Consider the following 22,051-nt stretch of genomic DNA (forward strand, 5'->3'; position numbering starts at 1 on the left):
GTGAGAAGTACACTTACTGGATGATTTCACTTTTATTTTTGTGATGGCTTACACCTAAACAAACCAATGGAAGATGGATTAGTGTGGCAAGCATGATTTGTGAATGGAGTATACATTTTGTTTGTTCATTTCTTTCTTTTAGAACATTCTTCCGCTTTGAGGCAGCGTGGGACAGCTCGCTGCACAACTCTGTCCTGCTGAACCGCGTCACTCCATACGGCGAGATGGTGTACCTCACCTTGTCTGCTTACCTTGAGGTCAGTTGCTGCAAATATTTCTCTTTAACCCATTAAGGACAGACTGATTTTGCTTCAACACGCTTTTCCCGTAGACCTCTGCCCAAGTATACTCAAGACTTGTCCTCAATGGCCGGAATTTACGTACTAGGTGGTACAATTGAAACCATGGTTTAAACCATGGACAAAGACCATAGTTTTTTATGGGGCGCCAAGTGTCGCATGGCCAATTTCATTACAAAACCAGTCATTTTGTCAACAAAATGAACATTTCGTCAACACAATGACTGATTTTGTATCACAATGGGCCATGCGATACTTGGCACCCCATAAAAAACTATGGTCTTTGTCCACTGGTTTAAACCATGGTTTCAATTGTACCACGTAGTACATGAATTCAGGCCAATGGGTTAAGACCCAGTAGCATGGTGATTCGTGGGTGGTCTGATTCATTCACTGCCCACTGGGGTATATTTGAAAACCATGAATAGCCCTGGTCAGCAAACATGATCATCAAAGCGTAATCTGCTCATCGGTAGCGGCTGACTCCAGTCGTGATTCTTTGGCTGTGTGTGTACTCCCTACACAGAGATCAGTGATAAAGCTGCAAAGAATGTATTACAGGGATTCTTGAATGTATGTGACCATGCATCACAAAACCAACAAAAAGTGGCACGCACTGATTTTGTGTGAGGACTGAAAATAAGTGCCAATTATACTTCTGTATAATGTAGAAGAAGACTTGCTCTTTCAGAAAATAGGAAAACCTCAAGACTTTTTGCTAGTTATGTGATGCAGGGTGACATATTCAAATTCGACCAGTCTGCCCACTCCATGGTATCCCCACACTATCAAGCTTTTGATATCAAAAAGCCCAGCGATGTATAAGCTAATGAATTAGTATACAAATAATACACAGGTGAGAGTGCGTTAGTGGAGATGTAGCGCATTCGAGGATATTTACAATTGTGAAACATGCACGAGGCGAAGCCGAGTGCATGTTGCACTACATTGTAAATACCCAAGAGTGAGCTGCATCTCCACTAACGTCACAAACTCAAACCTGTGTATTATTTGATTTATAAATTGGATCGAAAACTAACAGCATTTTTCATGTACCTTTGTGGGTCAATACCAGTCAGCTACATGTAGCACTCGCTCAAAAGTCAAGATGTCCGAAGATGTTCGTTCGTCCCAAACATTTATGCACGTCACACTCGGAAATCCCGCACATATAAAGTACTGTACGTATAAGAGTATATATGTACGCCACATGTTATGCACAAGAAAGGCCGGCTGGCGCACGGCAGCCCGAACTAGAAGTTGTTTATAGGATTGACAGTGCGGTAGCGCGCGACGCACTTGTAACAACTGATTGAGTGTGCACTGCTAGTGTAAACATTGTGACGTCAGTGACTTTACGCCTTTTTGCACGGCCCTGCATGTTAGTAAGAAAATCATGAGTGCACACGTGACTCATTTCAGCGCTACCAATTGGCTACATTCTTGAACCCATTTTATAATTAGGCATATTGTGGGGGCAGCATGGTATAGTGGAAAAAGCTCAAGGCCCTAGACTAGTAGATCGTGGGTTCCAATCCTGCGGGGTGCATGCGTTCAGGGTGAGGCCTTCAATTGATGATTATGTTTCCTCACTTTCCCTCTTAGATGAAGTTTGCAATCAATGTTGGTGAGTGAAAATAGAAGAGACCTTTAGGAGAATGTTACAGTACTAACATGAAAGAGTTTGCAGACATTATAAAAGACCCAATTATGATCATGAATTATCACTACCATCATTACTATTATTATCATATTATCATTGTTATTGTTCATAGTGGTAGGAAGGTAGTAGAAGTATCATAATATCATAATATCGCCACTGATTGACAAATTGCCCTGTATCTATATACATGAATAAAAGATGTATTGATATACATGTATATCAATACTAATAATCATCAACTTATAGTATATTGATAATGATAATTTGTTGAAAAAAAACAAAAAACAATTGCTTATTTACATTGAGTAGGGAAATTTATCAATCAGTTGGAATATAACAACTTGATGCAAGAATTTCATTAATTTGCATTATTTTGGAGCATTTTTGTTTGTTTTTTTCTCTTGTGTCTTTTGCGTTTTAAGATCAAAATATGTCTCCTTTATCCAATTTGTGTTCTCATACGAACTTAGCATCATGGTCTCCAAGTCTGATACATATATTGTGATTTCAGTCTCAGGGGTAGGGTGTGTTAGGTTTGTGTTGTCAGGTGGTCAGAGGTCAGGGCACTCACTCAAGATGTGTTGAGCAGTCTGTTCTGGTGCACCACACTGGCAAGCTGCTGACTAGCGTAGCCCCCAATGGATGCATGGTTGTGTTTAAACGCCCAACTCCCGTTTGAATCCGATTCAATGACACCCACTCCCTCCTTGTGTGGTTCACTCAGTGTCTTTCTCTTGTATTGACCTTTAGTTGGATAACTGCGCCCAGTCCGCCTGCGTCACCAAGGATATCTGCCTCCAGATGTACGAGCGTGATGCCCGCATCAGCCCCTCTCGCTCCCTGAGGAGTCTCTTCGGCTCCAGCTACTACAGACCGTCCGACAGGTACATACAGACATGACATGCTTTGCTGCCCTCTGTTGTTGAGGAGCAAAATGCTCCCAACCCCCTTATAGCTACCCCCACAGGTTGTGAATTGGAGTTTGTGTTTGTGTATGTGTGTCTGTGTGTGAGGGAGAGAGAGAGAGAGAGAAAGAAAGGGGGGGGGGGGGTGAGAACCGCAGCTTTAAGGATTCCGCATACATATCTCACCAGAACAGGTTACAATGAGCATCGAGTTTATAGGTCTCTGTCAAACTTGTGCCCCTATGCCAAGCTATGGATAGAGTGCTTTGAAATGGATTCTCCAGCTACTATTGTGACAGAGGGGAAAAACTAGAAAACATATTACTGGCAGAATTGTAAATATACTGAATTCAGTACTCTAACACTATATTGTATTGATATTTCAAATGTCTTTCATCTTGCTACCTGTTCATACTTCATCCTGAATTTATTGAGTCGAAGTATTGCATTGAAGGTATTTGCATATCTGTTTTCACAAAAGTATGACAGAATCAGGTCAGTGAAATTTTTCACACCATGAGATATTTACTTTGTCAATACTTTGAAAGAAAAAAAATATGGGTCCTGCATTTGTGGTGTAGAATACATGCTGTGGATTTTAATTCTTTTCTTTCCTTTTTATGCATTGTTCCCATAGTAACAGCGTGACAGGCGTTTATGAGATCTCTCTTCTGCGATCAGCAGAGGCCCTGAGTCCAGGTAAGAGTTTATCGAAGAAAGCTTAGAAAGAGGAATGCAATTATCCAAATTGTTGAATAACTTTTAGTCCATTTTTTTTTTTTTGATCGAGGGCTTAAAGTCAATAACTACAGTGTACAGTATTGGAATGAATTTATTCGGATGACTTGATTGTTGTCATCATCTTTTACCCCATTTGACTCATTAAAGGGAAAATTTATTAATGCTTTATAAGGAATACTTTTCATTGAATTCAGTGCAAGTATACTTGACTCTTTGCCTTCTGTGGCCATACCACATTGGATGAAATCACCTGATGCTGTAGCTTTGGTGTAAAGTCAAACCATTGGATTTACTTTTTTTTTAAAAAGAAGAAAAATAGGCAAAATTTCTTGTACGAATGCTTCATTCTGCATTCCACTTCTGGTTACTCACATTTTGATAGTGTTTTGAGCTGTCAAACTCAAATGGACAAGGCTGTTTTACTCTGAGCCAGAAAGTCTTTTCTCAACAAAAAAAAAAAGGGTGTGGATAACCAAGACCAAGGAGATACTGGAAAATAGGTACTGGTTGCAGATGCCTGTGCCGACTCTCAGACAATGCAGTTGTCACTTTAAATGGTTTGACGGTGTGAAAAAGAACACATTATGGTGGAAAATATGATGACAATCTTCAAGTGATTTGATATACAGGGGAGGAATCTTCTCTTATCTTTTGGTTATGTTTCTTTCTTTTTTTCTTGCACCATGATGACATGTCATATAAAGCCTGCCATTAACCAAGACTAATTTCTTACCACTGGAATGCAGTGACGGGATCAGCCAGGATTAGAAAGACTTTTACCTGAAAAAATTAGGAATGATAAAAGAATAGAACTGTCCAAACTCATCTGAAAAGTTTCAAAAAGTGAGAAAGTTCTTTCAAAAGGCCAAAGTCGAAGCATAATGACATTGTGATTTCTGTATTATCGAATTGGAGATGTTCTATTGCACTGTGTTATCATATTGCGTCTGCACAATCAAAATGTATAAATATGCAGTCTGAGATAACTTGTGTAATACTTGTTACCTCTGGCTTTTAATAGGTAACACTCAATGGAGAATCAGTTTGCACACTTAATGAGTGCAGGGCCAGAGAGAAGAGCAAGATTTCATTTTGATCGTACATTGTTTTGAATTGTTTTTGGGGGAGGGAGGTTATCCACAGTAACAGAATGCTTGTCCAATCCTGGCTGTGCAAGATATCCTTGACTAACTGTTCTTTAACAGCATGCATATTTCGCGAAGAATCACCAATCATTCCACACAATAGTTTTTTGCCTTATCTCGTAGATGTAAGTGCCACATTATTCCAGTGTAGAGTTTGACTTTTATTTTCCTGAAGGAAAATAAGTTATTAGATTCCATACTGAGGGAATCAGTGACTGTAAATCAATGTGAAATTTAAAAAGAATTGAACAATGAAGAGAAATATTTGATCATTTATTTAATGGCAGATATATTTCAGCCACAAGAGAAATATTTATATGTTCATAAAACAATCTGCACACATTTTTGGTGTCTTTTCTCATGCTGATGTGAAATTAGCTAAAGCTTTGCATTTTTTTTTTCTCATTGGTAATTTTTCAAAATTAATCACCAGCTTTAAACTATGGTTTTCATGTTTACACCCCAAAATTCAACTCTGCTGTGTTTGTTTTTATCACCATTTAAAAAACTCATTGCTTTATCTACCTCCTTTTTCAGTCAAATATCTTCATGATTCATACAGTTTGGAGGACAATCATGTACTGTATGCGTGGTATATTTCACAGTGATCTTATTTTCGAGAATTTTGCAAGTCCATTGATAGTCTGGAAATTAAAATCTCTATGTGATATTGCTACTCATGAAGCAAATGCCCCATACATTGATTTCAGGGTTTGAAATCCTTAAATTTTCTCCTGAAGAAGAAAGGTACTTTTTTTTTTCTTATTTCACCACTGCACTGACTGAACAGAAATGCAATTTTCTTGCAAGTCCAAAGTTGCAATACATCAAACTTGTGAAATATATGGCATATACTGTATGTGTGTAAATAGGCCTATACTATACAATGTATTTGAATGATTGTATTATAAATCTGTGAACAGCTTCAAACTTCTTAATGCCTTTGAGTGAAAATAAATCCTGTAGACCTTTACTGCTTTTAAGAAGAGTTTAGTTGAATATTGTTTTTTCTTTATTTATGCAGCAAATATTTGTACATGTCTTGCACACTTGAAATGAGTCTAAGATCGGGATTGTAATTTCAGTGCCATCTTTCCTTCTTCTTTCTTTTTTTTTTTTCAATTTCAGCCCACTTTCTGAATTGAATTGAATAGACCTTTTTTTTCAATTTCAGACCCCTTCTTGAATTAAATTGGAAACACCTTCTTGAATTGAATACACTTTTCCCTTCAATTTCAGATCCCTTAATGAAATGAATTGAATACACTAGTTTGTTTCATACTTAGGAATAATCAGATTTGTAGTAAATATTGATTTTTCGGAAATGTCTTTTTAAACTCTGCCATCGTCTGGTACTACATACATGAGAAGGAGACAGCAGGATAAAGATAATATAAAATTAATAAAAAAATAAAATATTTATCTCATTTCACTTTATAAGACCACCATGTTCTAAAGAATGGAAAAACTCACATAAACCTCTTTAAAATATATTGTTTGTTTGGTTTTTTGTTGATGATAAATGATATGTAACACATAATCGTGAGCATTTTTCAATTTTTTCTGGATAGAGTACCCTCTTATATTTGTGAGATCAGATAATGTCAAGATACTGTCTTATGGATTTTATTGACGAGAAATAGCTATAGCATTTTATATTCATTTATATTCATGGAAGCAAATTGTTATTTAGAATTCGTTACAATCTATAATGAAAATCAACTGAGTGGATTTGTTGTTTTGTTTTGAATTATGATCTTGTGATGGCAATATCATCAACTTATTTTTTTCAGTAAATACATGTAATCTTTCTTATAACAGTATGATTGTTTTTTTTAGCATTGCACTTCCAAAGAAGAATTTTAAACATTGCCCACTGTAAATGATATGAATATTTAATCATCATGTACAAAGAGTTTAAGTTGATGTATTCAATGTCATTCTTATCATTTGATTTAAGTAGTGCCTGTAGAATATACCTCTTGATTTTGGGCAGTCTTCTTGTGTACAAGCTACATGAAAATCACAAATTTGTAAAGGGTCTGATCAAGTCGAAATCCATAAAATTTCATGAGTATAAATGAGGGAAAAATTCAAAAAGTCCACATTTGAAGTGAAACGCCCATGTCACCCAGTGTGACAAATCAAGAAATCTCTTTCTCAGGTTCGTGCCTTCAAATCGGTGGGATCATAGTACGTGTTATAGTGTGTAACGTATTCAAGGACACTGCCTGAAAGAAGAAAAAAAAAAAGAATTGATATTTTCGTAAATTCGATGGCTTGTTCTCTGCTGTTACCATGGCAACATTAAATTCTGTAAATGATTGCCCACATAAAATTGCCTAGCAGACATGTGGCAGTGGATAACTTGGGGGAGAAATGGTATGACCCACAGATTTGACCTTCTTCCATCCGTTAATTAACCCATCGAATACATTCGCAAAAATGACTTTTGAGGGCATCCAAACACCACGAGTTGCTGGTTATGAGTGGGTTAATTTGTTCCACATCATCAAGACAGTGGAAAAGAGTGAAATCATTATATTTTTCTAACATTTTCAGAGATCTTTGCAGTCAATAACTTTAACAACTATGATAGATCGTTTGAAATTATGATTTGAATTATTGGAAAACAAGAAAGCATATTTCCTGTGCGTTTATCCACTAAGATGGAAAAAAAAAAAATCCGCATCAAGATATTGATTTACACATTAGTTGCTGTTTTTATATACACCTGTATTCTTTTGTCAGGTGTTTTCCATCATGTTCTATTTATTCGAGAATTTTTAAAACGAAATAACTACAACATGACCTCAAGTGTCAGCTGATTTGGACTTTGTTAAGTTCAGCCCTCTTTCACAGATATTTGAGGAAAACTCAAATTGTCACTCCCCCAATCACATCTACCATTTCAAAATCCAAAATGACGAGGAGAAGAAAAGTAGTCGAGCCCCAAATTGTCGCGATTTGGATCATTGACTCCTGTCGCTCGTAGAGAAAGTTGTGTGTCCCAACTATTTTTCCGCCTACGCTGAGATGGGTTAATTAAACACAAGTCCTGTTCATCCCTCTTCGTTTCCACAATCATTAGTAGTGACGTCTGTTCGTAGAACACTTCCATGCCACCCCCATTCATGTCTGTGCATTCCATTTTTCCCCACAACGTTTTTTTTCTTAGTTTGACGTACAGTTTCATATTATATATGATAAACACTTTTTTTGTTGTTTCATCAGTGAGATTCACGGAGAAAGAGAAAAGTAGCATTGCATTTTAATACGGAATGCTCTGTTTTGTCGTGTATATGACAGGCACTCGCTTAGCATCAGATTTTGAAGGTATTTTTGCCTGCTTCATTTTTTTTTTTTTTTTGCCAGAATGTCTGAAATTGTGAAGCTGTCTTGGGGTATTCCCCAAGTTCTTAGGAACTTGCTGCCTTTATTTTATTTATAAAGCATGCTTCCCTTCATGGTGAGAGGATGCATTCCCTCATTTTGAGAGAAAAAAAAAATATATATATGTACATGTATATGTACTCTCTATATATATATTCCTTTTTCAGTTTTTTTTTTTTCTGGAAAACTGCAACAAAAAAGCAAACCAACACACAGAAAAAGAAGACAAAATGATTGCAATAATCGGATGACTTTGGTAATGCTGGTGGGTTTAGGAATTAGACGGAGCAATTTGATATTCAATCATGTTCATATTCATTTATGTAATTCTCCAAAAATCAGCCTATTTTGTGCTTATTTCATGTGAACTTTTGAGTTCAGAAACAGAAACAATCATTTTATTACTCAAAATTGGAGTGTATTTGTTGAGGGGAAACTGGCATCCACCCCATCCCCTACCTCCTCCCCCTCCCCCCCCCCCAAAAAAAAGCCAAACAAACCCAAAGAAACAAACACAAAAAGAAAGGGGATCTGTGATTGCATCATCTATGAAATGTCTTATACCTCAAACCATATCACCCTCAAGTATGATCAGGTGATGGGGACAAGGACATTTTTTTTTTTCATTTTTTATTCAAGGAAACAGTAAAGAAAAAAAAAACCCACCTTTTCCTTTGAATATCTTCCATACCCCAAGACAGCTTTCTGTAGTGATAAGCTTTGTGATAGCTAACTATCCGTGTCTACCCTATGACATGTTACTCATCGCTGTGCGGCATTCACTCGTCAACTCACACTGTTCTCTTTTGACATTTTCTCTCCCTGTGTAATTGTTCAACCCCTCCAATTTTCCCTTTCAATTCTTCCCATTATATATTTTCATTCATTTCCTCATTAAAAAAAAAAATACCTACCCCTCCCCCACATTCATTTTGTTGCTCACCCATTACAATATTGTTTTATAAATACATATTATGTTTCCATTTTATTTTTTGTTGTTGTGCTCGTTCCGTTTTATTTACCATCTTTTCTAAACATTTTTTTTGTGGCTACATTCTGTATTTTTTATAAAATCGATACTGTAAACACACTGACCTTTGACCTCTTTGCCAGGCAAGTCTTTTAGTCAGTATGACCTGAGGGAATTACTGGAGTCCACCTCCCCTCACTCCATGACTCTATCCCCACCTCAATTGAGTGGTAAGATCCATGTCCATGCTAGCCTTGTTACAAGGCTCTCGTATGGGGTTACAGTCTCCCCGCCATAGCTCTTTTGTTCCTGATTTTTGTTCTGCTATTTACATTGTAGTTACAATCTTCCTTCCTCTGTATCTTTGGTTTGTTTTTTTTCTTCCTTGTAGCAAAAACCTCTATATGAATGGAAAAAAAATATTCCACTTATGTGAACAAATACAATGTAACCTTCCGTCAAGTTTTTTCTTACTTTCCATTTAATTTTTTGTGTTGTTTTTGTGTATGGAATTTCAGTACCTGATTTGTTGCTAATGTTCTGAATCGAAGAGAAGATTTGAATTGAAGAGAAGAGGAGAATGTTTGATTGCAAAGCCAAAAAAAGGGGGAAATGTGTTTGATATCTAACTGTATTGCAAGAAAAAAACAAAACAAAAAAAAATTGTCATTTGAAGGTAAAGAGAGAAGGAAAAATTTAAAAATAATCTTGAACTGGATTCACGATTTGAGATGTCAGGGGATAACACGAGCATGCATGATTAAGTTATAGGCAAATGTAATTCAGATATTGAGATGAAATAGCAATGCAGTAAATCCGATATTCAATTGGTTGATTTTTGCATAGATTTTCTGCTGCAAAGTTTTGTTAACATATTATTGTATACCCCAAAGTATTGAATCTCTGTTTACTTGATTGCATGCTCTAAAGTAATGTACTACAACCAGTATGACTTATGCTATGTAGCTGTCATTTGTTATTCTTTTCTTTATTCAAATAAAAGAAGTTTCTGAGTATTTATTTGAATTTTATGTTGCATTTTCTTTTAAATTAAAACTATACCGGCTGCTTTCATAGACAGTACCACCCGGCATTTCATACTCCACTATTTCATCTCGTCCTTTGCACCTTGCATGAATTCATGTCTGATGTCAAACTGCTTCAATTTCGATACTTTTTTCTTCTTTCTTCTTTCACTTCAGTGATGCCTTTCTTTTCCCTCTCAATCTCAGTCCTCTCAAACTTTTCAGATATCATAAGTCAGCAAATATCAAAGTGGGGCCAGAAATGTTCCCCACTTGTGATCATGAATTAAGCTCTCAGCCCATAGGAGGTTTTGTGTTTCTATGGACGACTTAAGTGCCAAGTTTGGCACAGGTTCTTCAGAGCTTCTGTTGTCATGGTTACATACACTCTCATAGGAGAGCTGCAAATAGATGATATCAACCTCACTGATGGAATGTTACGTACGACTAACACTGCATATGACTGCATGTGATGTAGATGTAGAAACATCAATTTTTCACTAGACTGATATCTTTTGTCACAAAGATTTCTATGCAAAGCAGTCTGCAGTATGATTGTGATCATGCTACAATTATAGTTCTGTCAAAATTTTGGCTATATAAACTAAGAATGCTGACAGTTTCAAAGTTGAAGCCCAATTTGTATAAAATCTGCAAGTTCACTCGTGTTCAACAATAGTATACAAATATACTTGGCCTTGAGAGTTTCTTGTTAAAACTATGGGCAGAGGTGACTCCAAACTAGTACTATTCACTGAGGGGCGCAGCCCCGAAGTGAATAGTACTAGTTTGGAGTCACCGAGGCCCATAGTTTTAACAAGAAACTCGAAACTAGGCAAAGTATATTTGTTTTATATTTTGGATCAAAAATTTGAATAAAAAGTGAAAATCATTATAGGCTTAGCCTAACCCCGGGACGCTCCGTGTACACAGTTACACTGCAACACTGCGTGTTGGGGTTGGTCGCAGTTAGGCTTAGCCGCACTGCGGCGGCAGCGCAGCGCCTGCAATACGCAACAGTGCGAGAGACCGGAAATTGAAAAACGTAGCAGCCGTGGCACCGCCAGAGTTGCCCGTCGCATGTATGCAAGCGCTCGTATGGCCGCTGCAAACCTGAACACTAGAATTCGGGACCGGACGTGGACGGACCACGTACACTTGATTGTAAAGAAGGGTGATTGTGACATCATTTTGCAAATAGTATATACTATTTGCAAAATGTCGTCATAAAAGTGACGTCATTTTGCAAATAGTACTTCGTGGAGTGTCAAACACACCAACACTCTAAAATAGTTCAAAATACCTATAATCACGTGAAGCTCTTTTAACCAATCAATGGAAGACAAATTTTTGATCCAAAATATAATAGTTATTAAAACCTGCTCTCTTGAGGATAAGATTTCTCATACTCATATTTTGGCATAATTAAATGTTGCTGGCATACATGATGTTTGTTTTTGTCAAATTTGAATTAATTTGACCCTTGACCCTTTGTGCCAAGAAGGCGAAACAGGAGAATGGATCTTTCACCTTTAAGCGTCTGTGTTGATTATGGAGGATATGTGTTATTTATTTTTGAAAGGGTCATAAGATGATAGAATACAAATGAACAATCCTGGAGAGATATTTCTTCATACCGCAAACTGTATAATTACATCTTTATTCACACCAACCTGTTAGTGAAATACAGCTGTGTACAGATAGACAGGACTGATAGAATTATGCAGCAGTCTTTGGACTTGATTGAGGCACACAGGTTGTTATCTCTCAATTGAAAAGTTTGAGTACCAGGATATCTCACGACAAATTCACCGTGAGAGACTACAGCTATTGTGGTACCTTCAGTCACTCTGTTTTTGGATTGCCCATTCTGCAGTGACATCATCTCTCATTAGTTGACCTCTACAACTCTCTCTCTCTTTCGCTCTTTTTCTCTTTCTCAGTCTTACGCCTTTCTTTGAACCCCCAAGCGTTCTCTCTTCACCGCACATCTCGATTCATTAGTGAAATAGCAATGGTACATTCCATTGTAATGTAGAATTCTACTGCTCTCTCAAAAACAAAAAACCAAACAATCGAACAAACCAAACCAAAACTCAAAACAGTTATGGGGAGGTGGACTAGTATACAAATCATATATTTCAAATTGACCAGTAGCCCTCAAAGTCGTCTTGCATTTCGTGAATCATTCTGATCTGTGGCTTCGTTTTTAGTGCTTTGTTTGGAGGACAGTCTAACATACATGTAGGATTTCTTCTCTTGTTTGAGATGCATCCAAATTAAAGCTCACTCATACGTGGGTGTGAGCACAGGTCAAACTTGCAGAGACATCAGCATGTTGTCCAATTTCATCGACATCACCCCTCAAATGATTTCTTTCCCAATGGAATACCGTAAGGGCCATTTTTGTCTTTTCATTGTTTTGTGTGTATACATTTCGTATTAAGGAGTCATATTTTAGGCTTTCAGTTTTGATCTCTATGCATTTTTGTTTTCTTTTTGTATTTCATTTTCTTGCAGGAAGGGTATAGTTAAGGAATACATGTAAAATCAACTTTGTTCTCATGTAGATAACCATGAGTCATTTTGCTCTCCAATACATTCCCAAAGTTTCTAATATGATGTAAATATATCAGTCAATCCATCTGCACTATTAACTTCTCTATATATAAGGCAGCATAGATAGATGGCCAGATATTGCCTTCATATGTTTAAGTGTTTACTCGCATACATGCATAATCTCATTGATGACGACCTATCTGAAATGGCGAAAAAAAGTATTCTTTATAATGCCGACTCAGCAAAGAAATACACGTTGTCTGTTGCATTGAGAATATGCCCACTGATTATCAAAGCCAAGAGCTGCAACCCTCTCTTGTCATATCGGTATATCTCTTATCATATTTCAGCTTAATAGTGAAACTGCTGTACTTTCCAACTGGCTCTGATTTCAACTAAGTATAGAATATTGGGTTAATGTACAGGCATATTTTTCATTCATCTTGTGGATAAATAAATCTTTCAGCCTTGATAAAAGGATTTTTTTTTCAATGCTCGCATGAAAGAATGTGGGATTGGATGAATACAATGTAGTTGGAGATGCATCACAACTATAGACATGATACTTTTTTGTTTGGCAGATTTTTCCTTTTCTATTCCTTTATTTTTTATTCTTTACTTTTACTTATAGGCCTACTTGGCCTTGTATGAATTTGACATCTCCTCTCTGATAGCTTTGGACACATTTTCACTCTCCGTTCAGATTTCACAAACCGTTTAAGTTACTGGAAGTCATCAAGAGGCACCAAGAGGTGTTCCCTACTCGCTATACATGTATCCCCCAGAAAATCACTGATGGATGAAAAGAATGTTTTCTTTCCTCGGAGTGCTACAAAGGTCTTGCACGACATTGTCCATGTGCATGCACAGCGGCCATGCTCCACACCTAAAGAAAGAGTCAATCATACCTCGTGTTCCTCCAACCCGCATGGCTTTAAATCCTTCTCCTACCTTGCTCTTCTTCAATACATGCATGTCGATGACCTCGTTGTTTGCGCGATAAGTGAAATAGTAGTGTATCCCTCAACCCCTCTCACACTGCACAGTTTGCATGCAGCACAGTGCATTGCTTTTTAATTGTAATTCAATATTGCTTTGTTGTCTGTACAGCATGCTATTATTTCTCTTAACTTTGTTGTTCTAAATTCTTCATGTGTAACGCACCTATGATTGTACGTACAAATGTACCACTCGATTTGTTCAATGTCAATATTTTCTACATCATTGGTTTCTAAAGCATATCGTTTGTTCAGTTTGTCAAGTGTATAATAGGATCATTTTACACATAGAAATATCAGTGAAAGCAAAAGATAACATCACAGTAATTGTCCTTGCTGCTGAGTGCAGAAGAGTAAATCTTTAATGCAGTCACTTAACAATTATTCAAACCTTTCAACATTTTGAAGTTCTTGTTATGATAAAAGATTTTTTAGTCATAAAGGTTTTCGTTGACCAATCATTAAACATGAAAATGCTCAGTAATGTTTATTAATGTCTGATTGTCCCATAATTTATATTGATAAGATTAATTTGAAAATAGAATTAAAGCAAAAGGAAAATATAGGCAGAGATGTGTCTACAGTTTGTACGAAAAAAAAAGTAGAATCATAATGATTTTAAGTTGATCCATTATATGATATCAGAAACTTCTAGCACTCGGCTTATATTTAGATACATCATCAGAGTTTTGCAAAACAAATTGATTACAGTTGTATCATATTTTCTATTGGTATTTTTTTCCAAATTTTAGGACTACATGAGACTTGATGAGATAAAGAATGTGTCTCACAGAAAAGTAAATCGGAGTCCATAAGATTAAGATGTCAGGTAGATATCTGAATTTTCAATTGGAAACATTCACTGAATTCAGTGGATTTGATGTGAAAAACAATTTTGTCATAATTTGTGCTGCAAGTCTGTGTCCCTGTTTGTTTGTGAGAGTGCTTCATTTGGCTTCTGTATTAATAAGACTTCTACTTCTCTCTCCATAGGTACCCAGAGGCGCATGCGCAAGGTGATCGACACTTCAGGTACGTACGTCCGTGGAGAGGAGAACCTAAAGGGGTGGAGGCCAAGGGCAGACTCCCTGATCCTGGATCACCAATGGGAGCTGGAAAAACTCAACCGGCTAGAGGAGGTGGGAGCAGTGTTTGGATAGGATTAGAGTGTGACAGTTTTGATCAGTGATTAGAGTGATGAGGAGATTAATGTTTGGTTTGGATTAAAATGATGCAGTTGGATCAGTGTTGATTTTTTTTTTTTATTAGATTGGAGTGATGACGTAGGATCGGTGTTTAAATTGGATTAGAGTGATGTATTGAGACCAATGTTGGGATTAGCTGAGGATCAATGTTTGGATTGGATTAGAATGATGCATTGGGATCAATGTTTGGATCATTTTAGAGTGATTGGTAGGGTCAGTGTTTTAATTTGATTAGAGGGATGCAGTCTGATCAAGGTTTAGATAAGAAAAGTGTGATGCAGTTGGATCAATGTTTGAAGTAACATGGAGCAATGGGTTAGATCAGTGTACAGATCAATGTTTGGATCAATGTAGAGTGATGGTTAGGATCAGTGTTTGTATTGGATGAAAGGAATGCAGTTTGATTAATGCTAGGATAAGATAAGAGATGCTCTGGGATCAGTGTTTAGATTAGATTGGATTAGAGGAATGTGGTCTGATCAATGCCTGCATTAGTGATGCAGTGGGATCAATGTTTGGATTAATTTAGAGTGATGGGGTAAGATCAGTGTTTAGATTGGATTAGAGAGGTGCAGCCCAATCAGTGGTAAGATGAGAGTGGTGCAGTGGGATCATATAATTTGAATTAGATAAGAGTAATAAATAGGATCAGTGCTTGTACTGGATTAAAGAAATGGAGCTTGATCAATGTTAAGATAAGAGTGATGCAGTGGGATCAGTGTTATTTGGATTAGATTAGAGTGATGGGTAGGATCAGTGGTTGGATTAGCTTTTTAGATAGAGGAATTAGGTCTGATCAATGTTTAGATTGGATAAGAGTGATGCAGTGGGATTAGTGTCATTTTGAGTAGACAGGATTGATGGGGTAGGATCAGTGTAAGATTGGATTAGAGGAATGCAGTCTAATCAAGGTTTAGATAAAACGAGTGTGATGCAGTTGGATTGGTGTTTGGATTAGATTAGAGTGATGGGTAGGATTGGATTAGAGAGATGCAGACTGATCAATCTGGATATCATTTTATGCAGTATTAGCAGTGTTTGGATTGGACCAGAATGATGCAGCGGGATCATTGTTGCATTTTATTAAATTGAAGTGATTAAGGTAGGATCAGTATGGGATTAGAGGGAAATGGTCTGATCAATGATTTGCTTGGAGTGGAGTGAAGCTCTGAGCAGGTTGGATTGGATTGGAATGATGCAGTGGGATCAGTCTTGTGTGGATTAGATTAGAGTGATGAGGTAGGATCAGTGTTTGGATTGGATTAGAGGAATGCAGTCTGGTCGATGTTTGGATTATAAGAGTGATGCAGTGGGATCAATATTTGGATTGACATAGAGTGATGCTTTGGATCAGTGTTTACATTGGATCAGAGAGATGCTAAGTGATCAAAGTTTGGATTGCAGTGAGTGATGTGGTGATTTTAGTGTTTGCTTGATTTAAATGTGGTTCCTCTTTATTGCTGTCCCTTTGTATGCTAGAGGAGTCGGGATCAGTGTTTATGATCATAAGAGTAGAAAACAACTCATTATGTTTGTAGAGATTGTAATAACCATCTGATGAGATTGAAGATGATCACCAGAATAAGATTGATCATCAAACCTTTTATATATTTTGGATTGACCTGCTGATTGAAGAAGACATGGTTTGCCTGAGAATTAACCCATTGAGGACGGACTGATTTTGCTGCATCATACATTTCCCATAGACACGTGCCCGAGTATACTCTGGACTTGTCCTCAACGGGTTAAGAAATTATGTGCCTGATACTGACCTTTCAGCTTGCTCTCCCTTACTTGCCAAATTAGACTGGATTAATATCTGAATTAGAAGCAGTATTTGGATGATGTTATAGTATTAATTGATCACCTCTCTTATTTCCATGCCTTCTTCAACCAGGTTGAGAGAGCAAGGCACTCCCTTCTCCTCCACGAGAAGATAGCACAGGAGCAGTACAACACCCGCAGCCTCTCCATGGAGTCGGCCACCCCGGACAACCTGGCCTCCTCCAACATGACCCAGTCTGACACGCTCTCGTCCATGGACAGCGCGGTCTCGGCCGATGATGGAGGCGGGGCGGCATCAAGTGCCGCAGAGCCCCTCCGCGGGGAGGAGTTGATCGCCAAGTGCCTGAAGCTGCTTACCCAGAGTCAACTGCCACTGAGGAGCCCTCCCGCGGTCAAGGTGGGTGGTAGCATCAATTTTGGGGAGTACATATGTACCTCTTGGGCCATTCTTATACCCCTGTAGGAGGGGCATGTCTCCAACGTGGGTTCGAAAGTGAACACACTTGATTGTGCTCAGAACAGAATGTATCAATAGGTGTAGACCTCATTAGATTTACTGTTATATGCAGTATTGATGCTCCTGTGTTCCATGAGTATACAAGTACTTGCATTTTGGATGGACAATCTTTTTATCACAACTTCACTGTCACAGATAGTAATGCACTTCTGTCCTGATAGAAAGAAATTTGTAATAGAATTTACATTTTACTATGAATTCAATGTATTGGACTAAATGCAGTTACTATGTCTTTGTGTCTATTGTCTATTTAATTTTACACCAAAAGAGAAAATGCCATAATCATGGGAGCTTTTAAGTGATGTCTCTATTTGTAGGACACAAATGAACTATATTTTGATCAACATTCATGGGTTGTTGTAGCTAGTACATGTTTAAAATTCATCTGCCTTCTTTCTCTTCCAGCCATCAGCCGAGATTCCCCCGGTGACCCTGCAGGTGACAGGTGCCGACTCGCCACCCCAGAACGAGACACCGACCCCGCGGAGTCCCTCCAAGTGCAACGTCAACGAGCAGAGTAAGGCCCTGGCCTCCTCCCTCCCAGACCTGCGCTGTCTCTCGCCCACCACGGCCCGCAAGATGCCCATCCCAACAGAGCTCCCTGGCATCCAGAGCTCATCGGACGACTCGGGCGCGGCCGGAGGGATGGGATGTGGGGACGGGTTCGGCAAGAAACGGGGACTCCGTCCTCTCTACGTACCCGAGGTGGAAGAGATACGGGTCAGGTGAGGTTGCCATGGCAATTTCCCATCTTGTTTAACAGAGACTTCTCTTTCTTTCCGGTACTTTTGTCACTGGAGAATAAAGATTGCTTTTCTCTTATATATTGATACATCTAAAGTTCACAGATCACCAGCTGTTTATGGTAGGATTGAAATGAGATTGTGTAGTGTTTCTGTGTTTCATCTCTTCAACACTACGCTTTACAACTCTTAAATACCAATTTGTATACTGCTGTCTTCATAATTCTTGAATTGAAAATGGCTCGATTTTGATGAGGTGTAAAACAAAGATAAATTTATTGTAGTGGAAGAATAAATCGTTTAGAAGCTGTACTATTTTGTTTGATTTTGATTTCAGTACACAGTTTGTTTTATTTCTTTTATTGTGTTTATTGGTTTGGTCGTTTCTGTTTATTATTTTTGTTTCTGTCATTTTGTATTATACAGCTCTGGTCTAAGGTATATTCCTTTGGTTTGAAGCTTACCGCTACAGCAGTGTGGTTGGTCATTTGTAGCTATTGCTGTGTTTCCATTTTGTGTAGGGAAAGTGTTTGTGTGTGTTTGTTTGTCTGTGTGTCCATGTGGGTATGTGCATCTATGTGTGTACTGTAAGAGTGGATATTTTCGACCATGTTATTTTTCATGCTCGGCTGGGTGTGATGAATTTCACTTTTTAAAAAAAAATTTCACGTAATCAAAACATATGACAGACATGTGTTACACATTACAAGAAAAAAAATATTCTTGTGCATTTATTTTTGCACTAGCTTCTTATTGCGGGGAAAATTTCACACCACGAAAACTTCCGCTTTTATAGTATGCACCTACAGTAACCAGTTTTGTGCATGTGCAAAATCCGTGCCTGCTCTGTGTGTTTGTAATGTTTGGCTCCTGATAATTTGATATCCCTCAAATTCCTGAAATATTAAGTTATTTCATCTAGGAATGAAGTCGTATTTTGTTTAGGATGCAAGCGCATGCTAATAAAGTAAATATGCCAAATATGCCAATATGAAATGAATAGAGTTATGAATATTCTCTTTGTCATGGTGTTGTCTAAATTGCAACATCACAAAGTATTATAACTTTTTATCACCCAACTGTAATTTGTGTTCATTAACACATGTGACTGCTTCATATTTGTGTAGCATGAAATAATTGAACTATACAAAGTAAAGCCCAGTATCTTTGTACTGTACGAAGAACCTTTGCAATCAAGAGATGTTTTGATTCCCGTATGCCAAAAGTTAGCATTTTGCTCTAAACTCAAATAGATGATGCTTATGTACTGTGCATATAATCAGCATATTTCTGTTGCAGAGATACATTATTATAGTGAGAAATTATGAATTATGCATAAATGCAAAAATTCACATTTTCATTTATTTTTACCCAATCATGCATTGTATTTCCACATTTTATATATTTAAAACCAAAATCAAAGATTAGAGATATGATGCACATACTTGTTTAACAAGTTGTGAACTCCACAAAATATGAAAGTTGTAGATAGCTGAATTTTTGTCGTATGTGATGTTTGTCTGTTTTTGTGCCAGTTTTGTGTAGACTTTGTACATATAATGTATCAACCATTAATACATTGTATATTGTGAGCAATAATCATGTTGTGAGTTTAACCTGATAATCTGTTTTTGAGTGGTTTCAGGTGTTCTGTACAGTTCAGTATACTATAAATAGGAATAATTACAGTGTTGTACTTCAGTCTTTATTGTGTTCATGTTAAGAGCCCAATATCTATTGTCATTTTTATTGAGGGTTTTACCTTTGATGATACAGCACAGCATGAAGTATCTTTTGCTGGTCATTTGACATTTTGATGACTTGGTGATGTGGCCAAACTTTGTTGACTATTGCCAATATCAATATCTAATCACTTTTTGATGATTTATAACATGTTTCAGTAGCATTTCAAAATATGTGTAGTACGTACAAGAACAAAGTAGCTCAACAGACCAAACTAGCTTTATCCTGCAATTGAGAAACATGCATTTAAACTGTGACCATTGCAAACTAACACCTTCAAGTCCCATGTGCGGCAGTCTATAGACTAAGATCGTATGTGTCATCTTTTTCCTGTTGTCATTGAAGTGGTTGACAAGTGTGATTAACAGAACTTTATGTAGATGATTTTGTGGAGCACAAAACATAAGTTTCTGTGATACTAACTCCCTTTTCTCTTTCTTTAATGCACCTTCTACTAATAGTATGTAACAAATTTCTGCCATAAGTATTCTTCCAAAGATGCCCATACATTTGTCCCCACCTCTCTTGATTGCAACACCCCGATTAAAGAGCTTCTTTGATAATTTTTCCATCATCATCATCATCATCATCATCATCTCTATTATAATCAGTAACATCTCCATAATTTTTGTGGATAATTTCAATGTCATGACCACTGTATATAATATCATTGTTGTCACAATATCCAAACACACATTGCCACTATCATTATAATAACCACCATTATCTACATTATTGTCAATAACGTTGCTATCAGTCGTAATCCTACAATATTGTCCACTGTTCATTTTAACAGTGGTATCCCATTTGTCAATACAGTGTATGTACCACTCATTGAGTGTACAAACTAATATTTGAGAAATACCATCATGAAACATCTCAAGAGCCCATCCCTGTAAAAAATTGTAAAAAAATGTCTTTTACATTGTCATTTCAACTGTCATGTATGCTGCCAGTACGAGTGTATTTCACAACCATAATCTCTTTCATTGTCGTCTTTATTGAGGTGATGTGCAATTGTATATTGCTGTCTCTTCATCATATTCATTATTTGTAATCATTTGTGTCGCTACTGCTACCATTCACATCAATTAAGAGTGTTGTCATGAGCATTAACAATATCATCATTAAATGAAAGAAAGATATTATTCAGAGGGGTGAAGGCTCAGGTTTGAGTTTCTTCAGTTTGTCTCCCTCTACAAATGAAAATTTGTTAAGATCGCAACTGCTGATCTGTAAATTAACAAACATGTCGGAAAAAAGGAACCAGTGGGACTCGAACCTGTCATCTACTGCTTTCCGGGCAGCGACACTACCACCAGGCTGTCCCTGGTTGCCGGCAGTGACACGATGAACATGGAACAAATTCCTTTGGTTCCTTTTTTCCGACATGTTTGTTAATTTACAGATCAGCAGTTGCGATCTTAACAATTTTCATTTGTAGAGGGAGACAAACTGAAGAAACTCAAACCTGAATATCATCATTACTATCATCATCATCGTCACTATCATCATCATCATCATCATCATCATCATCATCATCAGATTCATCATCATTATCATCATCGTCACTATCATCATCATCATCATCATCATCATCATCATCATCAGATTCATCATCATTATCGTCATCGTCATCGTCATCATCGTCATCATCGTCATCATCGTCATCATCGTCATCATCGTCACTATCACCATCTACATCGTCATCATCATCATCATCATCATCATCATCAACATCACCGCCATAGTTGTCTTCATCCCCAGCGTCATCAACAAAACATTGTTGTGCAAACATTATCCTCAACACCATTTCAGAGTAATACTAATTTGGAATCAGTTTCCATTTACCAGTCGCTGTGAGCTGGACAATGCTTTGATGATGCCGCTGCAATATTTAGTAGTGATAGTAGCTCAAACGTGATTTCAATAAGACCTCTACTGACGTCTCCTAAACACACACCCTCTGTACGGTTTTCTCTTCTTTCTCTCCCCCGCTCCAGTCCCGTCGTCTCCAGGAGGGGCTACCTCAACTTCCTGGAGGAGAAGACGGCGGGGTGGGTGACCCGCTACGTGGTGGTCCGCCGCCCCTACGTCTACATCTACAACAACGAGAAGGACCCCGTGGAGAGGGGCCTCATCAACCTAGCTACGGCCCGCGTGGAGTACAGCGAGGACCAGCAGGCGATGCTAAGGGCAAGACCTCTCAGCATTGTCGTTAGTCTACATGTCCCTTTCTGTTCTTATTCCTACTTTAAGTTTGGTTGTAAAGCTGGGGTCGGGGTCTTGGATGCGACTTCTCAATTAAAGGATAATTTTGGACCAGTTAAAAGGTCATCCGGAAAAAGAAAGAGTAAAAT

The 22,051-nt window shown here is 37.6% G+C and overlaps 1 protein-coding gene across 1 annotated transcript in view; it reads left to right on the forward strand.

Moving 5' to 3' along the window:
* The window catches only part of LOC139724389 (kinesin-like protein KIF1A), a 94,552-nt gene that overhangs the window by 68,142 nt on the left and 4,359 nt on the right, over positions 1-22,051 (forward strand). Inside the window, exons 25-33 of the mRNA XM_071635533.1 lie at positions 143-257; positions 2,713-2,846; positions 3,505-3,566; positions 7,103-7,135; positions 9,260-9,346; positions 14,692-14,837; positions 16,801-17,085; positions 17,611-17,930; positions 21,695-21,908. Coding sequence (XP_071491634.1) covers positions 143-257; positions 2,713-2,846; positions 3,505-3,566; positions 7,103-7,135; positions 9,260-9,346; positions 14,692-14,837; positions 16,801-17,085; positions 17,611-17,930; positions 21,695-21,908 — 1,396 coding nt within the window. The remainder of the gene's footprint in view (positions 1-142; positions 258-2,712; positions 2,847-3,504; positions 3,567-7,102; positions 7,136-9,259; positions 9,347-14,691; positions 14,838-16,800; positions 17,086-17,610; positions 17,931-21,694; positions 21,909-22,051) is intronic.

Source organism: Diadema antillarum, unplaced genomic scaffold (assembly GCF_040938485.1).
Source record: "Diadema antillarum isolate AM-2024a unplaced genomic scaffold, OU_Dant_1.0 scf00000212, whole genome shotgun sequence".
In the NCBI taxonomy this organism is placed as follows: Eukaryota; Metazoa; Echinodermata; class Echinoidea; order Diadematoida; family Diadematidae; genus Diadema; species Diadema antillarum.